Source organism: Lycorma delicatula, chromosome 11 (genome assembly GCF_047948215.1).
Source record: "Lycorma delicatula isolate Av1 chromosome 11, ASM4794821v1, whole genome shotgun sequence".
NCBI classification, from domain to species: Eukaryota; Metazoa; Arthropoda; class Insecta; order Hemiptera; family Fulgoridae; genus Lycorma; species Lycorma delicatula.
The window spans coordinates 52,098,722-52,119,081 of NC_134465.1; the positions used below are offsets into that span (position 1 = coordinate 52,098,722).

The 20,360-nt window shown below is 30.0% G+C and overlaps 1 protein-coding gene across 1 annotated transcript in view; it reads left to right on the forward strand.

Annotated features, from left to right (window-relative positions):
• Positions 1-20,360, forward strand: part of LOC142331937 (nose resistant to fluoxetine protein 6-like) — a 67,058-nt gene that overhangs the window by 12,941 nt on the left and 33,757 nt on the right. Inside the window, exons 3-4 of the mRNA XM_075377990.1 lie at positions 4,101-4,347; positions 17,667-17,905. Coding sequence (XP_075234105.1) covers positions 4,101-4,347; positions 17,667-17,905 — 486 coding nt within the window. The remainder of the gene's footprint in view (positions 1-4,100; positions 4,348-17,666; positions 17,906-20,360) is intronic.

The following is a 20,360-nucleotide window of genomic DNA, read 5'->3' on the forward strand; positions in this document are numbered from 1 at the left end:
GCTAAAATAAATAAGCCTAATTAATTTTTATAGTCCCAGAAATATTCCGTAAACTGTTTTAATCAATTAAATTATAAATGTACTAGCCCATCCGTCTAGCCAGAACCTGAACCCTCTGCGCTCATGTCAGCCAGGCGAATCCCGGAGCCAACTCAAGGGTTTCTTGGGGCCAAGGGGCCTACGCTAAGGCCGCAGAGCTCGCTTCGATTGCCACTCCCAATTTGCCAGAGGAACCGACGCCCTGGACACCCGCAGAGTTGCTTCGGTCGCCACTCTCATCTACCCAGAGGATTCTACCCCCTGGAACCCCACACTGTACTTATCCTCATAGTTGTAAAAATTTCTTTTTCAGCTTTATAGAAAACTGAAAAAGAAACTAAATTACAAAAGATTGAATAATTGTAACTACGGTAACAAAAGAACACACACCTTTGACGAAGAAAAAATCATAACTTATTTCTTTGCCGTGACGGCAGAAATATAATAATGAAGTAAAAGGATTAATCTGTTTTGTTCTTAATGAATTTCACAACTTCAACGACCTTGAGAGAGAAGAAATATTGATTATTTTCAATATCTTAACCTTCAAGGAAGCTAGGGTCTCGGTCGATGGTCCTGGGATAACACGAATGTATCCTGTAAATTTGAAAGTAATCGGTTGGTTGGTTCTCGCGTGATTCGATAACAAGAAAACAGATAAACTTTATGTATTAATACAAATCTGAATAACCGTAATTTGATCGAGATCAAGAGTACCTGCTGCATGCAAAATTTAGCCTTCAACCTGCAACAAATACCCCGTTTGAATTTTGAAAATCAGACGATTATTTGCAGAGATATAAGAGTACCACCGAACCTCCCAAAACACCGTCCCAAGAGTACTCCGTTTGTTACTAGTTGTAGTTAGATGGTAGTTGATGGTAGTTTTTGATCTAGCCTTCCACGAGATGCTCGCATACTTCAACATTCTAGCCTCACACGCAGTCCACACGGGAAGCCTTATTATTGTTAAACAGAATTTTTTATGAATTATTTAATATTATTTTGTTTAACGTAAATTTAATTCTATTATTTTTGTAATATTATTTATTCGATTCATTCAGTTCAAACCCAGCACAGACAATGATACTCTTAGTTCACAGATTATTAATTAAATTCATTAAAGTTTGTGCTCTAACCGGTAAATCTCCTCTCCACCACTGCATACACATATATATTTTTTCGAGATGAAATTTTTCTAGAAACCTTCACAATTATGCCAAGAATCATGAGTAAAAATTTGGTTGCGATTGATGGAGTTAAAATTTTTTTTACTTTTTCGTTTTAAGCCTCCCATTTTTCACATTTTTTATATAAAAAAAAAAATTATATAAAAATGACTTATAGTTGTTTTTTTTTTGTCTTCAGTCATTTGACTGGTTTGATGCAGCTGTCCAAGATTCTCTATCTAGTGCTAGTCGTTTCATTTCAGTATACCCTCTACATCCTACATTCCTAACAATTTGTTTTACATATTCCAAACGTGGCCTGCCTACACAATTTTTTCCTTTTACCTGTCCTTCCAATATTAAAGCGAATATTCCAGGATGCCTTAATATGTGGCCTATAAGTCTGTCTCTTCTTTTAGCTATATCTTTCCAAATGGTTCTTTCTTCATCTATTTTCCGCAACACCTATTTATCCACCCGTCTGATTTTTAACATTCTCCTATAGCACCGCATTGCAAAAGCTTCTAATCTTTTCTTCTCAGATACTCCGATTGTCCAAGTTTCACTTTCATATAAAGCGACACTCCAAACATATACTTTCAAAAATCTTTTCCTGACATTTAAAATAATTTTTGATGTAAACAAATTATATTTCTTACTGAAGGCTCGTTTCGCTTGTGCTATTCGGCATTTTATATCGCTCCTGCTTCGTCCATCTTTAGTAATTCTACTTCCCAAATAACAAAATTCTTCTACCTCCATAATCTTTTCTCCTCCTATTTTCACATTCAGTGGTCCATCTTTGTTATTTCTACTACATTTCATTACTTTTGTTTTGTTCTTGTTTATTTTCATGCGATAGTTGTTGCGTAGGACTTCATCTATGCCGTTCATTGTTTCTTCTAAATCCTTTTTATAGTATTTTAATAATTAATGAATAAAACATTAGAGAAATACCATAGGAACGGAACGCAAGAATGGCGGGAGTTTCAATATTTCTCCCTACAGATGGCAGAGTCTGGACAATGTCCCTTGCTGCTGTATCTTTCTATTATCGGGCGGATTTCATCTGTTATTTAGTGGCGGTTATAAATTTTATGTTTTATTTATGGACGGATTTGATCATTTGCGTTCCTATCCGTATGTACCATGGTGTAATTTATTTACTGGTTCTGACCGTGATAGACTAAGCTTTTGAGCCTAATAATCCCGGCGTGATTCCCTTTCAGTCCATCCACTGAAATACCCTCAGTACCAGCACCTATGGGCTAGCAGGAGTGCGCCTACTGGAGCTCTAGTTATTTGGAGGGAGAAATGCGCCACGTTCTCCAGAGGAAGTCGCATATGCTGACTAAATGAAATTGTGGTCTCTTCGTGGGACGGTATGGGGTGATGTCTAACTTTTTATAGTTTTAACAAAATTTAATTGAGAAAACGGTCACTTTCGCGGCCGGAATTTTTGTGCGGTATTCCATTTATAGGTTACGCAATATAAAGGCTCCTAAGCCTGGTTTGTCATTTTTTGACTCTCGTACCGCCTCTTCACAGTGGTTCGTTTAATATGGCATGAGGCCGTTTTCTTATACCCTGTGGAGTACGGTCCTCTCCCGTAGTAACCCTATAACTCAATAAAAATAACCCAATAATAAATTAGAGAAAACATACTATGGTTTTATACCGATCATTTTAAAGTTTTCTCCATATTAATATATTAAAAATATAAGAATTTTTGCTTTTAATTATACACATAATTTATCCAAACTTTATCTACCCTCCCTTCACTCGCTAACCTTGAATAATTTGTAAAATATGTTAATATTTTTAAAATTTCCACTATATTAGTGTGTTTTCTCTAATTTTTTATTCATAAATTATTATAAAAAATGCTATATTAAGTAATTTTTATGTGAAAAAATGCGAAAAAAAAATAGGGGGTGTAAAACGAAAAATACCAAAATTTTAAATGGAAAGAACAGGATGGATGGATAAGGCGCACACCATTTTCAAGGACAATTAAATATAAAAAAAATTGACGTAAACATCAACCGATTATAACTAGATATTTTAAAAGTTATTTGTAGTACATTCTAAATAGTGGTTTAATTCAATAACTTATTTTATTAACTGCTTTTATTTATTACCCAAATTATAATATTTCGGCAAAAATCTGTTTCTTCTTTATTACAACCTCAACAATTTTTTTTTGTGTAATATTTTCTGAAATTAAAGAATTTATATTTGTAACAATTGATTTCCATTCCTGACATATTTTTTATAAGAATATACTCCCTAATATGGATATTAGAAGCATCAGGTTTCTGATTATTGCATTTATATAATAGTCAATTTTTTGTTTATACTAAATAACTACTTTTTTGTTTTAAAACCAGATTCTACCCGTTAAGCTCGCTAAACCCGTTGCGACATTGAAAATGGTAGAACAATTATCATGACCTGCGGATTAGTAAGTCGTTTATCGGCAATTTTCTACCAATTTTTTTCGTTTTTTTATATATTATTAATTATTTATTAGTTTTGTGTTATTTTTATATATAATTGAACTTATCTTGTTTCGTATTACACTAATTCTAGTTCATTTATTATTTATTACTGTATCATATCGGCTTGTGTTATTTTAATTCGGCAGTGATCATGAAATGTATATCATGTTTATTGGTGACATTTACTGTTATTATTAGGATTGTACACTGTACCAAGTATTTGACGAATAATACAAAAATATTAAAAGAAATCAGTTCTAATGACACTCAAATTATTAAAAAAAATATTATTAATGTATGTGACAAAACTGTAGGTAATAACAATTCAGAGGAAAACAATTTAAATACTACATATTACGATAGTAACGTTAAATTATCCATTATTTTGAAGAATTTGCAATCATCAGAAAATATTTACGACGTACCAAGAGGAAGATTATCGACTTTACCATCGTTATCGATTACAAATACACCGGTACTTCTTAATAATTCTAAATTATTAAAAGGATGGATAGCTGATGAAATTTCTGATGCCCTTTGGGCATTCGCACCGCAGCCTAGTTCTAATCCAAAATGTACATTACACGGTCAACTTTATAGAAATGGTATTAATAATTTTACATTATGGGCAATGCAAAGTAAGTGTTTATTTATTTATTTGTATATTTTTTATTAATATTTATTAACGGGTGAAATAAATGGTGTTTCATTTATCAGCTTTTTTTTATAACTTGATAAAAATAGAGTAATTTTCAAAATGTTTATTTATGTTTTTTTAATTTATAAGTGAATTTATGGATTCTTAAATAAATACAACTTAATTTATTGTTAAATATAATATTTATTATACTAAATATATTATCATCTAAAACGTTAAATTTTGGGACTACTTTAAAATTTTATGTATATATGTAAATGTATAATTATATATTATAATAGATCAATTATAATATATATATCGCGAGGAAATGATAAAAACGGAAATTTGATCAAATCCCTAAGGTAGATGATCAATTCACAGAAGATTCTAAAATTACAACTCTGTGGGGTGGTTTTAATGAAAAGATGAAATAATATAATTAATTTTGTAAAAGTTAAGTTTAGTTTAAGTTAAGTTAAGTTAAGTTTAATTTAAGTTAACTCCGGCCTTTCATCCAGAGGTCCCGGGTTTGAATCCCGGTCAGGCATGGTATTTTCACACATGCAACAAATCATTCATCTCATCCTCAAAGCATGCCTAACGGTGGACTCGGAGGTTAAACCAAAAAAAAGTTTAGTTTAGTTTTAAGTTAGTTTTGTTTAAAGTTAATTTTGTTTATAATTAATTTTATATTATTTATTAATTTAATTTTTGTTTATCTGTATTATTTATTAATTTTGTTTATAGTTAATTTTGTAATTGATTTTGATTTTTTTCTATATAGTTAATTACAAAATTAACTTTAAACAAAACTAATTTAACTTAAAACTAAAATTAAATTAACTTTAAACTTTAAATAAAATTAAGTTTTACAAAATTAATTATATTATTTCATCTTTTCACTAAAATAGTTAAGGGATTTGATCAAATTACTTACTTTCTTTAGGGAAATCACCCCGCAGAGTTGTAATTTTAACATTTTCCGTGAATTGATCATCTACCTTAGGGATTTGATCAAATCTTCGTTTTCATCATTTCCCTGCGACATATACATACGTATATATTCAGCATTTCGTGTGGATTTCAGTTCCCCCGGTGAAATTTCGGTACATAAAGGGTAAACTTGATGGTTTCTTATGTTTTTACAGGGCTACCCAAAAATGTGTTTAGGGTGTGTGTATATATGTATGTTTGTTCCACCATAGCAGCTCAACGGCTGAACCGATTTATATGTATGACCCGGCGTTGGAATCTTACGTTACCAGGAGTGTAATAGGTTACATATATATATATATATATATATATATATATATATATGGTAGTGGAGAGATTTTCCGGGTGAAGCATATACTTTAATGAACTGAATTAATGAATTGTGAATTATGAGCCTCTGTCACTGGGTCAGCTGGGTTCAAACTTAATGATTTGAATCAATCGAATAAAATAGTATTAGAAAAGCAATAGAATTAAATTTATGTTAAATAAATTAAAATAATATTAAATTAGTTAAAAAATTCCTGTTTAATAATAATGGGCTTTCCGTGAAGGACTGCGTGTAAGGCTAGAGTAATGACATGATGCGAGCACCTCGTGCGAGGCTAGATCCATCTTCACCATCAATTGGTAACAAACGGGGTGCCCCTTAGGTGCTGTTTTGGGAAGTTCATTGGAGTGATGTTATAATATCTCTACAAATAATCGTCCGATTTTGCATTAAATTCAATTGGGGTATTTTTTAGTAGGTTCAAGTCTAACTTACGCAAGCATCAAGTACACTCTCGATCTAACAAATCACGGCTATTCGGAAATTTTGTTATATCTTCGCAACCAATCTTCCGATTTCAAAATTCAAATGAGGTATTTACTTTTATAATACAAAATCAAGATGAAACCAAATCAGAACAAAAAGAGCACTGTTTGTCAACAATGTTTTTTTCCGGCAGTTGTGTTTTTTAATTTTTAATATTTATCTCTCTTATTTGACGTAAAAAATCTAATAAAATATGTGCCAGAACTTTATTTCCCATAGTTTTCTTTATTTCCAACGTAAAACAGAAAAATTCTGGAAGAAAGCATTTTTTAGGTTAGAAGTACGATAATTTTTTTAATTACTCACTAATAAATGCGTAAATTTTATTATAAAAACGTGTTGAAAGTTTTATTACAAAAAATTGATTTAATAGTCTACGAAACACTAAAAAAAATCAACTTTTATTAATATTAAACTTTGCAAAAAAAAAATCTTACGAATTTGATAAAATTAAAAATATCTGTTTTAGTACAATAAATTTACACCTTTGAAAAAATAAAATATTTTTAATTCTTTTAAAAAATATTCACCGCGGTTTATACTCCAATAATTTATTACACGATTGCCGAAAAAGGAGTGTAATGTATTTAGGATGTAGTTTCTATGTATCTTTGTTCCACCGTAGCAGTTCAACGGCTCAACTGATTTTAGATGTATGACCCCGCGTTGTTATCCTTACGTTACCGAGAGTGTCATACGATACATAAATATATATATATATATATATATATATATATATATATATACGGTTTTTTAATTCAATGATTCTAACTAAAGCGTGTGCGTGCATACCGTATTTAATTCGCGTGAGTGAGGCGGTACTAGCGGTGACGGTCGGCAAAAAATAAACTAATGTAATTTCCCAAATTACATAGAACAAATTTCGCTTGTACGGTCGGCAGATTGGTGTAGCCGTGAGCCTTAACTCACCAGGTAGCGAGTCAACCGGGCGATGAAGTTCGAAACCCAACCAGATCACATTACCTTTTTGCACTTTAAATATTTTTCATTTATTTAATTCTACCGCTCATCTGTGACGTCACAACGTAGCAGATGACTACAATAACATTTTTTGAGGTAGGGGTGCGATTTTGCAAAACGTTTTTTGCAAATATCGTCATTTTTTAATTGTTAAAAAAATATGACTTTAATTACGTGAAATCTCGAGGTATTGAGGGTGACCTTTAAAGGTGATCTTTTAAGTTGAAAATTAATGGCATAAATGCCCCAGATATAGAAGTAATCTGAATACCCTTTGGTTAAAATCGGTCCAATAGTTCTGGAGATATAAGGTGATTTAGAGGCCGATACCGAACACACACACACACACACACACACACACACACGTACATATGAACATTAACATCCGGAAAATTTCCATCCGTTTTTTTTTTTTGGGTTCCTTAGGGGTCATAACGTCAAGATCGGGTAAAAACCGCATATACCCAAATTGGACCGATTACAATACTTTCCTTCTAGAACTATAGCGCTATCTAGACGAGAAAGTAGTAATTAATGTTGTCGGTGATAAAACCATTTTAAAATTGACAAATACGTTAGCGATGGACAGTTTTAGTGGATATGTAACAACCAATGAAAACAGACTTTGAGATAGAAAAACAGGTGCAAGTTTAAATTCCTACTGGAATGACGTCATTTCTGACATTCAAACAACCATGAAGATTGATTAAAAAACTGGTAAGAATTCTTCTTCAGATTTTACCAATATTAATGTTTTAACTCGCTCTTATTTTAAAATGATCATTTATAGGTTCTTTATTGTTTTAGGCGTGTCTGCTAGCCTACGTGTACTTCATACTTTATACAGTGTTTATAGTTGTACCGAGATTATTGTATATAATTTAGTATTTAATGACCATTTAAATTTTAAAACAGTTTTAAAGTACACACAAAAATTAGTAGAAATCAATTGAAAATTTTACGTTCTAACTTTTTTACAAAAAACTGTACCATTATTTTTCGGGTGGGCGTCTTAACGCGAGAGGGTACGGTCTATTATTATACAGTACGCTATAATAAAAATATAGTAAATACAATAATAATAACAATAATATTATTTAAAATTAAATAAATTATTTATATAATAATTAAAATGAATAATCCCGGGAAAGTATGATATCTCTTCATAATCTACCAATTTCTACCTGGATAATGACCATAGCTATTCATGAGCGCTGTTTCGTAACATATAAAAAGAACAATAATAGTAATAAATTACTTTATTTTATTAATTAATCTCTATTTTAATAATATGATGAACATAAGAAACATCACCAGGAGAGTTTTGTAATCCTTTGCTAGCTTTTTAATTTATTAAAAATAGCTTTATTGCAGTTAAAAGTATGAAACAACAGATAAATATTAAACATCTGATGTGAACACCACGTGAGTTCGTTGTACAGTATATTAAATTATATACACACATTTTTTTAGTACATAAAATTTTATTTCATTAATAACTTCTGATATTTTCATAATTTTTTTATTGTTACTATCGAATTATTATTTATTGTAATTTTTTTTTTACAATCAGAGGTTAATTAATTTTTTTGTCTTCAGTCATTTGACTGGTTTGATGCAGCTCTCCAAGACTCCCTATCTAGTGCCAGTCGTTTCATTTCGGTATACCCCCTACATCTTACATCCCTATCAATTTGTTTTAAATATTCCAAACATTGCCTGCCTGCACAAATGTTTCCTTCTACCTGTCCTTCCAATATTAAAGCGGCCTTCCATGATGCCTTAATATGTGGCCTTATAGTAACACATTTCAAAAGCACCTAATCTTTTCTTCTCAAGTACTCCGATCGTCCAAGTTTCACTTCCATATAAAGCTACGCTCCGCTTTCAAAAATGTTTTCCTGATGTTTAAATTAATTTTTGTTGTAAACAAATTATATTTCTTACTGAAGGCTCGTTTAGCTTGTGCTATTCGGAATTTTATACCGCTCCTGCTTCGTCCATCTTTAGTAATTCTACTTCCCAAATAACAAAATTCTTCTACATAAACATTTTCATTGCATAAAATAATTTCGTAATCTTTTCTCTTCCTATTTTTGTATTCAGTGATCCATGTTCATTATTTCTACTACAATTCATTACTTTCATGTTGTTCTTGTTTATTTTCATGCAGTAGTTATTGCGTAGGACTTCATCCATGTCATTCATTGTTTCTTCAAAAATCTTTTTTACTTTCAGCTAGAATTACTATATCAGTAAATCGTAGCATCTTTATCTTTTCACCTTGCACTGTTACTCCTAATCTAAATTGTTCTTTAACATCAGTAACTGCTAGTTCTACGTAAAATTTAAAAAGTAACGTGGCGCAGGTACGCAGACTGTTCGGGAGAGCGGCCGTGTCTGAACACGGCCATCTCCGGGACATCTGCCGAGAGGACCGTACTCCACAGCGTATAAGAAAACGGCCTTATGTCGTATTAAACGAACCACCGTGAAGAGGCGGTACGAAAGTCAAAAAATCACATGCCTTTTCTAGGTCTACGAAAACCAAGTATGTTGATTTGTTTTTCTTTAATCTTCCTTCTACTATTAATCTGAGCACTAAAATTGCTTTCCTTGTCGCGATTCTTTTCCCGAAACCAAATTGGTTTTCTCCTAAACACTTCTTCCACTCTTCTTTCAATTCGTCTGTACAGAATTTTAGTTAAAATTTTTGATGCACGACTCCTAGTTAAAATAATTGTTCTGTATTCTTCACATTTATCTGCTCTTTCTTGCTTTCTTTGGTATCATGACTATAACACACTTTTTGAAGTCTGACGGAACTTCTTGTTTTTCGTAAATATTACACACCAGTTTGTAAAATCTATCTATCGCTTCCTCATCTGCACTGCGCAGTAATTCTACAGATGTTCCGTCTATTCCAGAAGTCTTTCTGCCATTCAAATCTTTTAATGCTCTCTTAAATTCAGATCTCAGTATTATTTCTCACCTTTCATCCTCTTCGACTTCCTCTTCTTTCTCTATAACACCATTTTCTATTTAATTTACACCTATAACTCTTCAATATATTCCATCCACCTATCGACTTTTTCTTTCGTATTATAAATCGGTGTACCATCTTTGTTTAACATATAATAATTATTAATAAATCAATATATTTAAATTAAAAAAAAAGGAGATGAAGTCGGATTCGAACGGACATGCTTTCCACTTGTAAGATCAAAATATTTTATTAATTAAAATTTTATTTGGCTATAACTCTGGAACCAATGAAAATTAATACCACTTATGATATTTCGTTGAAAAACTCCAAAATCCAATTTTTTTTTCATTTTGGGCTTTTTTGGACACGTTTGGTCTAGTCGATGATTACCATAAAAAGGGGAGGTGCACAATTAGATGTTACAACAGTCCTAAATCAAAAATTTCAACATTCTGCGGCTAATCGTTTTTGAGTTATGCGAGATACAAACGTACGTACGTCGAGACTAGTCAAAGTGGATTCAGAGATGATCAAAATGGATATTTTCGTTGAAATCTGAAAACCGAAATTTTCGCGATCACAATATACTTCCTTTACTTCGTACAAGGAAGTAAAAATGGCAAAAACTACACATCCCTTTTTTAATTTTGTTCAAAATGTAATAACATCAATACCCACACATATATTAATTTATTTTTGGATATTATTTTAACCATTTTCAAAGAACTTACGTCGGACCAGTACCAGATATAGATCAAAGTACAGGTATGTATGTGTATATATCTTTCCGAAATTTCTATTACTTTTTTTTGTGTTTTTTAAACTAAGAAGTCGTAAAACGTGGACAATCGCGTAATCATTATTTGTTCTTTATCTTATCCTTTTTTTCATTATCGATTTTAAAATATTTTTAAAGAATTTGTTATTGAGTTATTATTACCTAGGGTTCCATTTTAATCGCCCCAGGCGAATTTCTTGTTAACTACACACATTACGAAAAAATTACCTAAACTAAAGGTACTCAGAACGGAGGGAGATACCTCACGGTGACCATATATCTGACCTTGACCATTATTTCAAGGTTAACATTATAGTTTCAAATGGAATTACCTATATTTGACCCCACCAATGAAAAGAGCGAAAAAATTTACATTTGAATATGTGATTACAACATGACCTTGGAACCTTTTTGAAGGTCATACGGCCATCAGAGATAGTGTTATACGGATGCTGGACTGTTTTCTCAGGTATTTACAGTCAGTGATTTCTAAATTGTGAGAAGAGTATTTTATCTGGTACTATCTTGAATCAGAAAATTGTGTTAATTGGATACTGTATGTGATTAACACCTAAATGATGGAACTTCAAGAAGCTAGAAAATTGAAACATAATCATAAAACGTCAGGACTAAATTTAAGTATGTCGACGTAACATTTTTTGTTCTTTCCATTGGTACTATCGAAAAAGGTAATTCCATTTGAAAAACCTCAATGACCTTGAGTGGACCTCCAAAAGAGGCTCAAGGTCATGGTTAAGGTCACCGTCGGATATTCTCCTCCTATCCACGTAACTTCTGTAAAGTAATTTTTATGCCCTTTTCCATATTTTGTGAGATAAATGGCCTGGATAATAAATATTCCAGGAATATTGTGTAACCTTCAAAAATATGTAACTCGTTTAACACTATCTCTCATGGTTAGCCATTAAATATTCAAAAAAAGGTCCAAGGTCATATCTTTCAACTTTATTTTTCCTGTTTGCCTCCGATAATTACCTTTCAGATAATACTTCAGAGGAAGAATGGAGATGATATGTATGAGTGTATATGAAGTGTATTCACGATATAGTATTCAAATCCGTGTAAAAATAACTGACTTTACTAGGACTTGAACGCTGAACTCTCGACTTCCAAATCAGCTGATTTGGAAAGACGCGTTCACCATTAGACCAACCCGGTGGGTTCCAAGGTCTTATCTGTAACCACATATTCCAACGTAAAATTTTCTGCTTTTTTGATTAGTAGGGTCAAAAATAGATAATTTTATTTAAAAAAAAAATTTTAATCTTGAAATAAGGTCAAGGTCAAATCCAAGGTTTTGTAATTGGGACACTTCATGGTGTCCCCTTCCAATCTGAGTAAAATTTTGTTAAATCATTTTTTTGTTTATGCGTAGTTTACGATAAAATCGCATTGGGTGATTAAAATGAAACATCTGATATAAGTTGGAAATTATATCGAATGAAAAATATTAAATCTGAAATTGATTTGAAACATTATATATTCCGCTATTATTTCTCTGTAGAGTTTAGATTATAATAAATTTTAATTTAAATAATATTTTCATACTAAATTTTATATTAATCATATAAATATATATATTTATATATAAATTAAGTTTAAAACTCAACGAGTTTCGTTTTTAAAAAACATGAACTTAATTTTTCAATTAAAATGTAATTGTTAAAAATTAATTGTTAACGTGATTACGCATACATGCAAATGACTTTATATAACTGGACAATGTAATATCGACCGAGTCTACTAATGATAGACCTAATGATAGACATTACCCCATGATAGCTGCTATAGGACTGAATAATTATTATTACAGTTAAAATAAAAAAGCATAGGTTGCAGTTGCATTACATTCGTTCACGCGGTGAGTTTTCCTGCAAAGTAGCCATAGGCAACACAACTGGCTTATGGAATGTAATGCATCATCTATTCTCAGGTTATTCTCTGTAATGTAACTCTGTGTGTGTGTGTGTGTGTGTGTGTGTGCGAGGAACGAAATCAGTCTACAATAAGTCCAGTTATATATATTCTGTTTAAAGAATAATTAAGTTACTATCATTTTCAGTGGCGTAAAGATCAAGAGTTCACTATCTCTAATTTTACGATTAGCTTTGCCATGTTACTGTGCCCTAAAAAAAAAAATCATGAAAAAGATTAAATTTTTCCATAAGAATTATCAATCTTTTTTACTTGCTTGTACGAAGTAAAGGAAGTACTGTGATCGCGAAAAATTTCAGTTTTTAGATTTCAACGGAAATATCCATTTTGACCATCCCTGAATCCATTTTGACTAGTTTAGGCGTGAAGTCTGTATCTCGCATAACTCAAAAACAATTAGCCGTAGGATTTTAAAATTTTGGATTTACGTAACATCTAGTTGTGCACCTCTCATTTTGATTACAATCGACTGAACCAAAAGTGTCCAACAAAGCCCAAAATCCAAAACAATTTGGATTGTGGACGTTTTCTTAACTACAGTCTCATTGAGAGCTTTTTAACGATATATCATAAGTGGTATTTATTTTCAATGGTTACAGAATTAGCCATATAAAATTTTAATGACTGAAATATTTGAATCTCACAAGGGGACGGCACATCGGTTCGAATCAGACTTCATCAGACATCACATTTTCTTTTCCTTTTGTTAACTTTTTTGCTTAATTTAAATATATTGATTTATTAATAATTATTAACCTCTGATTGTAAAAACAAATTTACGATAAATAATAACAATAAAAAAAAAATAATAATAAAAAATATCAGAAGTTATTAATGAAATAAAATTTTATAAAAAAAATGTGTTTACGTAATTTAGTAGGCGTACAAGGAAGTCATTAGTGTCTACATCAGATATTTTGTAAAAAGATGTACAAAATAACACTTGTGGTTTTTTGTTTTATTTTTAATGGAACAAAGATAAAAAAATGTACAAAAACAATATTGACGCACGGTTTCTCAGAAGATTTTCGGGTAAGTAAAATTTAAACAATTTAAAAACAAAATGCTGGCAAAATGTTACATGACTTTCCCGGCTACTCTAATCAAGTCATACAATCAATACCTTGCACACCTTTTTCATTGTAAAGGGCTTTGCAATATATCAATTTTTAAAAGTTTTACCTTTTATTTTCGTATCAATTTAAAATTTCCGAATTTTTTAAAATTTTTTTGGCCCCCCAAAACAATAGGGATTTTTTTTTATTGATTACAATGATTACCAAAATAAGATTTAAGTATCAAAGTTTCCAAATTTCAAATAAAAAAAAAAAAAAATTTTGGGGGGCTCCCTTTCTCTGCAGAGGCAGTTTAGAAAAAATTGTTTTTTTTTAAAGAGGTGATCCTTAAAAAAATTAAATCTAAAAAAAAGAATTGTTTAAAAATACTGAAAAATAAAAATGTAAATTTTATGACTAATGAAAAAAGATTGCATCTTAAATTGGGTCCAGTGTAATTATAGAGGTAAAAACTAATTAAATTTTTATTTTCCTTAAACTGATAAAGAAAAACTTTTTTTTAAAAGAATCAGAGCCGAAAAAAAAACAGAATATTTTATTTTTTAGTGGTGGGGAATAAACTATTTCAACCAGTTTTTTCAGCTTGCTGCCAAATCTTGGTGTGTATGTGTGAGTGTATTGTACATAGACAAATCCAATTACTGCAACTGGCTTGCCAGCCCTGCAGCTTCAAAGTTTAAATGTACCCCAGTAAACATGTAGTCCTTGAACAGACTAAGATCAACCACTCCTTGAAGTCAAGCGGTAAAAGAGTGTAGGCAGTCAACACTTAGAACTAATAAATGTTTTAAATTTTGCTTAATGAATAAGCTATTAAAATATAACTGTTTTAAAGAATTTGAATCAAACAAAAAAGGAGGCAGAGTAATTTATATGCGAGATTAACTGTGTATCACAATAACGATTTGTTATATAAGTTAAAATTTTGTACAGTTAATAATATATATGAATTACGTAACTCCTAAAAATTGTCGATTCTGAGATTACGGTTAGATATAATTTTTCTTTCAAATTAGTAGACTGCCAAAGGGGATATTATATGCTTAAGAAAATTGAGTTATGTAATTTCAGTATGTTTTTTAAAGTTCATATTGTAATTTTAAATGATTAAGTTAGTGTGATGTTGAACTCTCTTAATTTTTTAAGATCTTTAATGTATCATTACATAATTATTTATAAATAAAGGACAAAGTGCAGATGAATGAACTTTTTATAATTATTAATGAATTTACTTAATAATACATACAACTAATACAGAACATCAATAATTAATTATCAAATCCAATATGCCATATCAAGAATATAAAGTGTGTATATATATATATATATATATATATATATATATATATATACTTTCCTAAAGTAAATATATATATTTACTTTTATATATACACTACTCCCCAGTTTAAAAATGAGGAACTGCCCAGCAGTTCAAGGAAATTGTGTTTTAAATATTGATCATATCAATATTACAGAAACACCCACTTATTAAGATTGATTCTTTAATCACATATGATTAAAGGATTATTATTATTATATATAATAACTATTATTAAAAATATAAAGACCTGAAGTAATGTTAAGGTTAACGTGTAAATTTTATAATTAAAAAAGAAACTGCAAAATAGTCTAAAGTTCATAAGTCATTAATGAAAATTATATGTGCGCATTAAACAGAGATGGAAAAAACTCAGGTTTTTTTTTAAAATTATTTTTAGTACTATTTTAAATCTGATTGGACACAAGATGACTTCCTTGTACACCTATTAAATTGCGTATGCACATTTTTTGCTGCAATTTATTTCATTTGAAAGTGAGATACGATCGTCCAATTCTTTAATAAAGTGGACAGTTACATAATTGCTAAAATATTAGTTATTAACATCAATAACATAAAATATTTATACAATTATTAATTCAATAATCTTTCCTGAAGTTTAAGGTTACAGTAAAAGTCCCTTTATTACTCTTTAAATAAATATATGTCTTATATCTATTTAATACTATGTTTTTTTAAATTATTTTGACGTAACCATCAACAAAATGAAATCAAAAATGAATAATCAGATGTTTCACCAAATCTGATTCGGACACCACAAGACTTACTTGTGTGCCTATTAAATTACGTACACATTTTTTTTTTTTAAATTAAAAGTACATAAAATTTTATTCATTAATAACTTGTGATATTTTTTCATATTTTTTTTTTATTATTATTTATTGTAAAACTTCTTTTACAATCATTATTAACCTCTGATTGTAAATCTATTAATAAATCAATATATTTTAATTAAGAAAAAATAAATAAAAAAAAGAAAAGGAGATCCTTTTTTTGAACCAATCTCCTTATAAGATCAAAATATTTCATTTATTAAAATTTTATTTGGCTATAACTTTGGAACCAATGAAAATATGTACCACTTATGATATATCGCTGAAAAGCTCTCAATGAGGGTTCATTACTGTAGTTAAGAAAAAGTACAAAACCCAAATTGTTTTGGATTTTAGGCTTTTTTGGACACTTCTGGTTCAGTTGATTGTAATCAAAATGGGAGGTGCACAACTAGATATTACAACAGTCCTAAATCCAAAATTTCAACATCCTGCGGCTAATCATTTTTGAGTTATGTGAGATATGTACATACAGACATCACACGGAAACTAGTCAAAATGAATTCAGAGATGGTGAAAATGGATATTTCCATTGAAATCTGAATTTTTCGCAATCACAATACTACCTTTACTTTGTGTAAGGACGTAAAAACTCATAAACAGAGTAAAATTTTTTCTGGAAGTGAAAATTATTTAATTGTATTAAATAATAATTTAATTGTGTTAGACTGGTGGGAAGATTTTTTAAACGGTTCTGTAATTTACTAAAAGTATCATAAGCTGAAGTACTATATTAAATTAAATAAAAACAGTTATTTTTTTCTGATTTGGTAGAGGTATATATTGATATGTTTTTAAAATAAACGAATATTCTTTTTTGCAATAATCCTATAAATATAAACACAGATAAGTTAACATTTTTAATTTTATAAATATCAGTTTACATTATTCATTCTTACTGGTGCCAAACAATGATAACCATTTTGTATCTTGAAAACTCATCCTGACTTTTTGAGGTAGCCCTAACAGATGATATATTCAGACGTAAATACACAAAGGCATAAAAAGTATTTAACAGGGACGAAAAGCTTAGTTTAATTAAGATACTACAGTAGTTTGCTTAATAATACAATCAATTTTCTTCCAAACAAAATCAATTTAACCATCCCAAGAAAAATTATAATATAATAAAGCAACCAGAAATTTTGCTTACATACAAGAAATATACTATTGTTAACATTAATGGGAATTCTTTTCTCATAATTAGAAAAGTTACATCTACTTGAGGAAAGTAGTACAATGCTTTGATCCATATATAAAGTTAAATGGTTACAATCCACCCAGAAAATAATTCTTTGGACTGCTAACATGGAAGCAACTTCCAATTTAAATAGTTATCTCAGATAAACATACAGTTTAATCATCTACAAAGAGAGTAACAAGTAGTTGAAGGTTTTGAGGAGAATCATTAATAAACAAGTAAAAATCAAGAGAACAAAGACACTTTTCTTTGACATTGTGTTCTATATCTTAAAGCGAAAACCTAAAAAATATTATATCTTATCTAAATTTTTTTTTTAATATAATTGCATCAAATAATAGTTTGTTTTTTTTTCAGTGTTGGACTCATCGAATAGCATTCCAAGTGGTCTGCTCATTGGTAATGTTTTTCAGTTGGGCCATTTTGATGAATGTGTGAAGATAAGTGTACCGGCTGAAGATTTAGATGGTAAATATTGTTTAACAACAATTAAATTTGCTCCAAGTAAAGACACATATCCAGCATATCACATCCCTGATGAAAAATCAAAATATGAATCACCAGATATTTATGCATCAGCATGGGATGAATTCAAGGTATATAATTTTCTGTGAATATTAGATTGAGTATATGAGTAAATTATTCCTTATATATATATATATATATATATATATATATATATATATATATGTTTATTTATCTGTGATGTATAAAATCAAATTTGGCTACTGACTGGATAAAAATCATCCACCGATATGCAGTGAAAAAGAAGGTATAATACTTAAATAGAATGGAACAGTACAGTTTCAGAAATCAGCAGTTTAAAAATATGTCTTAGACCGATAATATAAAGGCCTGATATTTAAATTTTTCAAAGTTTAAATATTTTCAACTTTCAAAAGGTTTCAAGGTTTAAAAATATCCATTTACATAATTTTTATATTTCAATAATTGCAGTACTTAGTATCAGCGCTTAAATTAAAGAAATATACGTTTTTTAATAACATGGTCATGGACTAATGAATGTTAAAGAAGAATATTTTATTTTAATGTTTGTAAAAATACATAAATATGAGTAATAATGCTTCAGGAGTTTTAAGTGCCATAACCATAATGGTTATCTTGATCTGACGTGAGTTACACTCACGTCAGATCAAGATATCACTCTTAAAAAATGACAACCATTCTGAAGAATAATAAATAAGTATACCACTCCACCCTTACTACGAAGAGAGGAGTAAAGTTGTTTTCCATTGTGTTCTTCATTAAGCCCAACATGATGTTATACTCATACATCGGCATGCCAAGTCCATACAAATACAGGTGATATTATTTAATCCTACAATCTTCACTCACTCCACCACAGGGACTGCCTACATAATGAAAATCATTACTCTCAGAGAAGGTAACTCTGGCTAGTGCCTCTTGTATCTCAGGTGTTTCATGTGTGATAGGCATGCATTAGATTGTGATAGATAATATTAACAACAACTTTCTGTTTTGAAACAATGAGTTTCTTGGTGGGGAAATAATAGAATCCCTAAATACTTAAAAAGATAAAGTAAATAATTACAGTGTTACTAAACATGTAATTGCTTTTTAACATGATTTTAAAATAGGTGCTCAAAATGATCAACAATTTGATGCAATGCAACCATAAATGTATGAGTTCAAGGGATGTAAAAAACTTTTCAGATATTGATTTTGAATGGTTATGTAATCATGAAAAATATGTTGTTAGATTATATTTCTTCATTATCAACAAATTATGTGTATCTTCAGTGGTGGATTAACAAACAGGCAGGACTAGACAGTTGATTTCGAAGTTGAGAATTCTAAGGTTCAAATCCTAGTAAAGGAATTTACTTTTATAAGGATTTGAATCCTAGATTAGGATACCAGTGTTCTTTGGTGGTTGGGTTTCAATTAACTACACATCTCAGGAATGGTCAACACAAGACTTCACTTTATTTACATTCATACATATCACCCTCATTTATCCTTTGAAGTAATACCTTATGGTGATTCCAGAGGCTAAACAGAAAAAAGAGAGAGGACTAGGCAGTTGCTTATTGATTTCAAGGGTCCCTTAAAATTGAAAATTCTGAAAAATATTAAAATTACTATAATATAAAAATTAATAAGAAAATAAAATGAGATTTTTTTATTATTATTAATATTATTTTCCAATATCTGGAAATTTTAAAAATCAATAAATAAAAATAAAAAAATTAATTTGATCATAATAAATAGTGGTAAAACTCTGAAATTCCAATGTCCTGTAAAGAACTGTAAATCAAAAATAAGAAGTAAAACATCAACTAATTATAAACATTTTCAGATTTTAGATACCCTGAAATATATGGAAATTAAGATTGAAAAAATATATTAATTGTATTATTCAAATTCATTAATAATAATTTATTTTCAGTGAAATAATTGTCATTTAAAATTAAGTACAATAAACTAAATTGTACATGCAAAAAAAACAAGGATTAAAGCTGCTCAAAGAGCAGGTATACAGTAATTTTTTTTAAATTTTTTTCCTGATTTGTTATTAGCGGGAGGGGGGGCTTTCACTATGAAATCCTTTGGGTCCTCTTTAGTCTTAATAAACCACTGTGTACTCCAGTGCTTTCATCTGACCTCTTACAAATAAAATCCAACATTGATAAAGATCAGGTGGAACAGCTGGACATGCCCCTGGCTGTACAACACAGTCTTCAAGCAAAGTGGCAAGGTGACTGGACTGCTACTCTAGATAATAAACTTTGATACATCAAAGATACTGTGTTGTCATTGAAAGGAAGTGGTCATTGCTGATTGTGGTCAGGATATACCAGAGTTACTCACAAGTCAGCAGAAAATGCACACCTCTCTGTATACGGTGCAACCTCTCTGAATACGGTGTAACTGCCGCTTTATTGAGCACCACATCCTTGTCGATTGCATATGTTACACAGTACTACATCGTAAATATAAATTACTAAAGAACATTCACCACATACTAGGCAATGATAAGACTGTACTAGATTGGATATTGTTACTTCT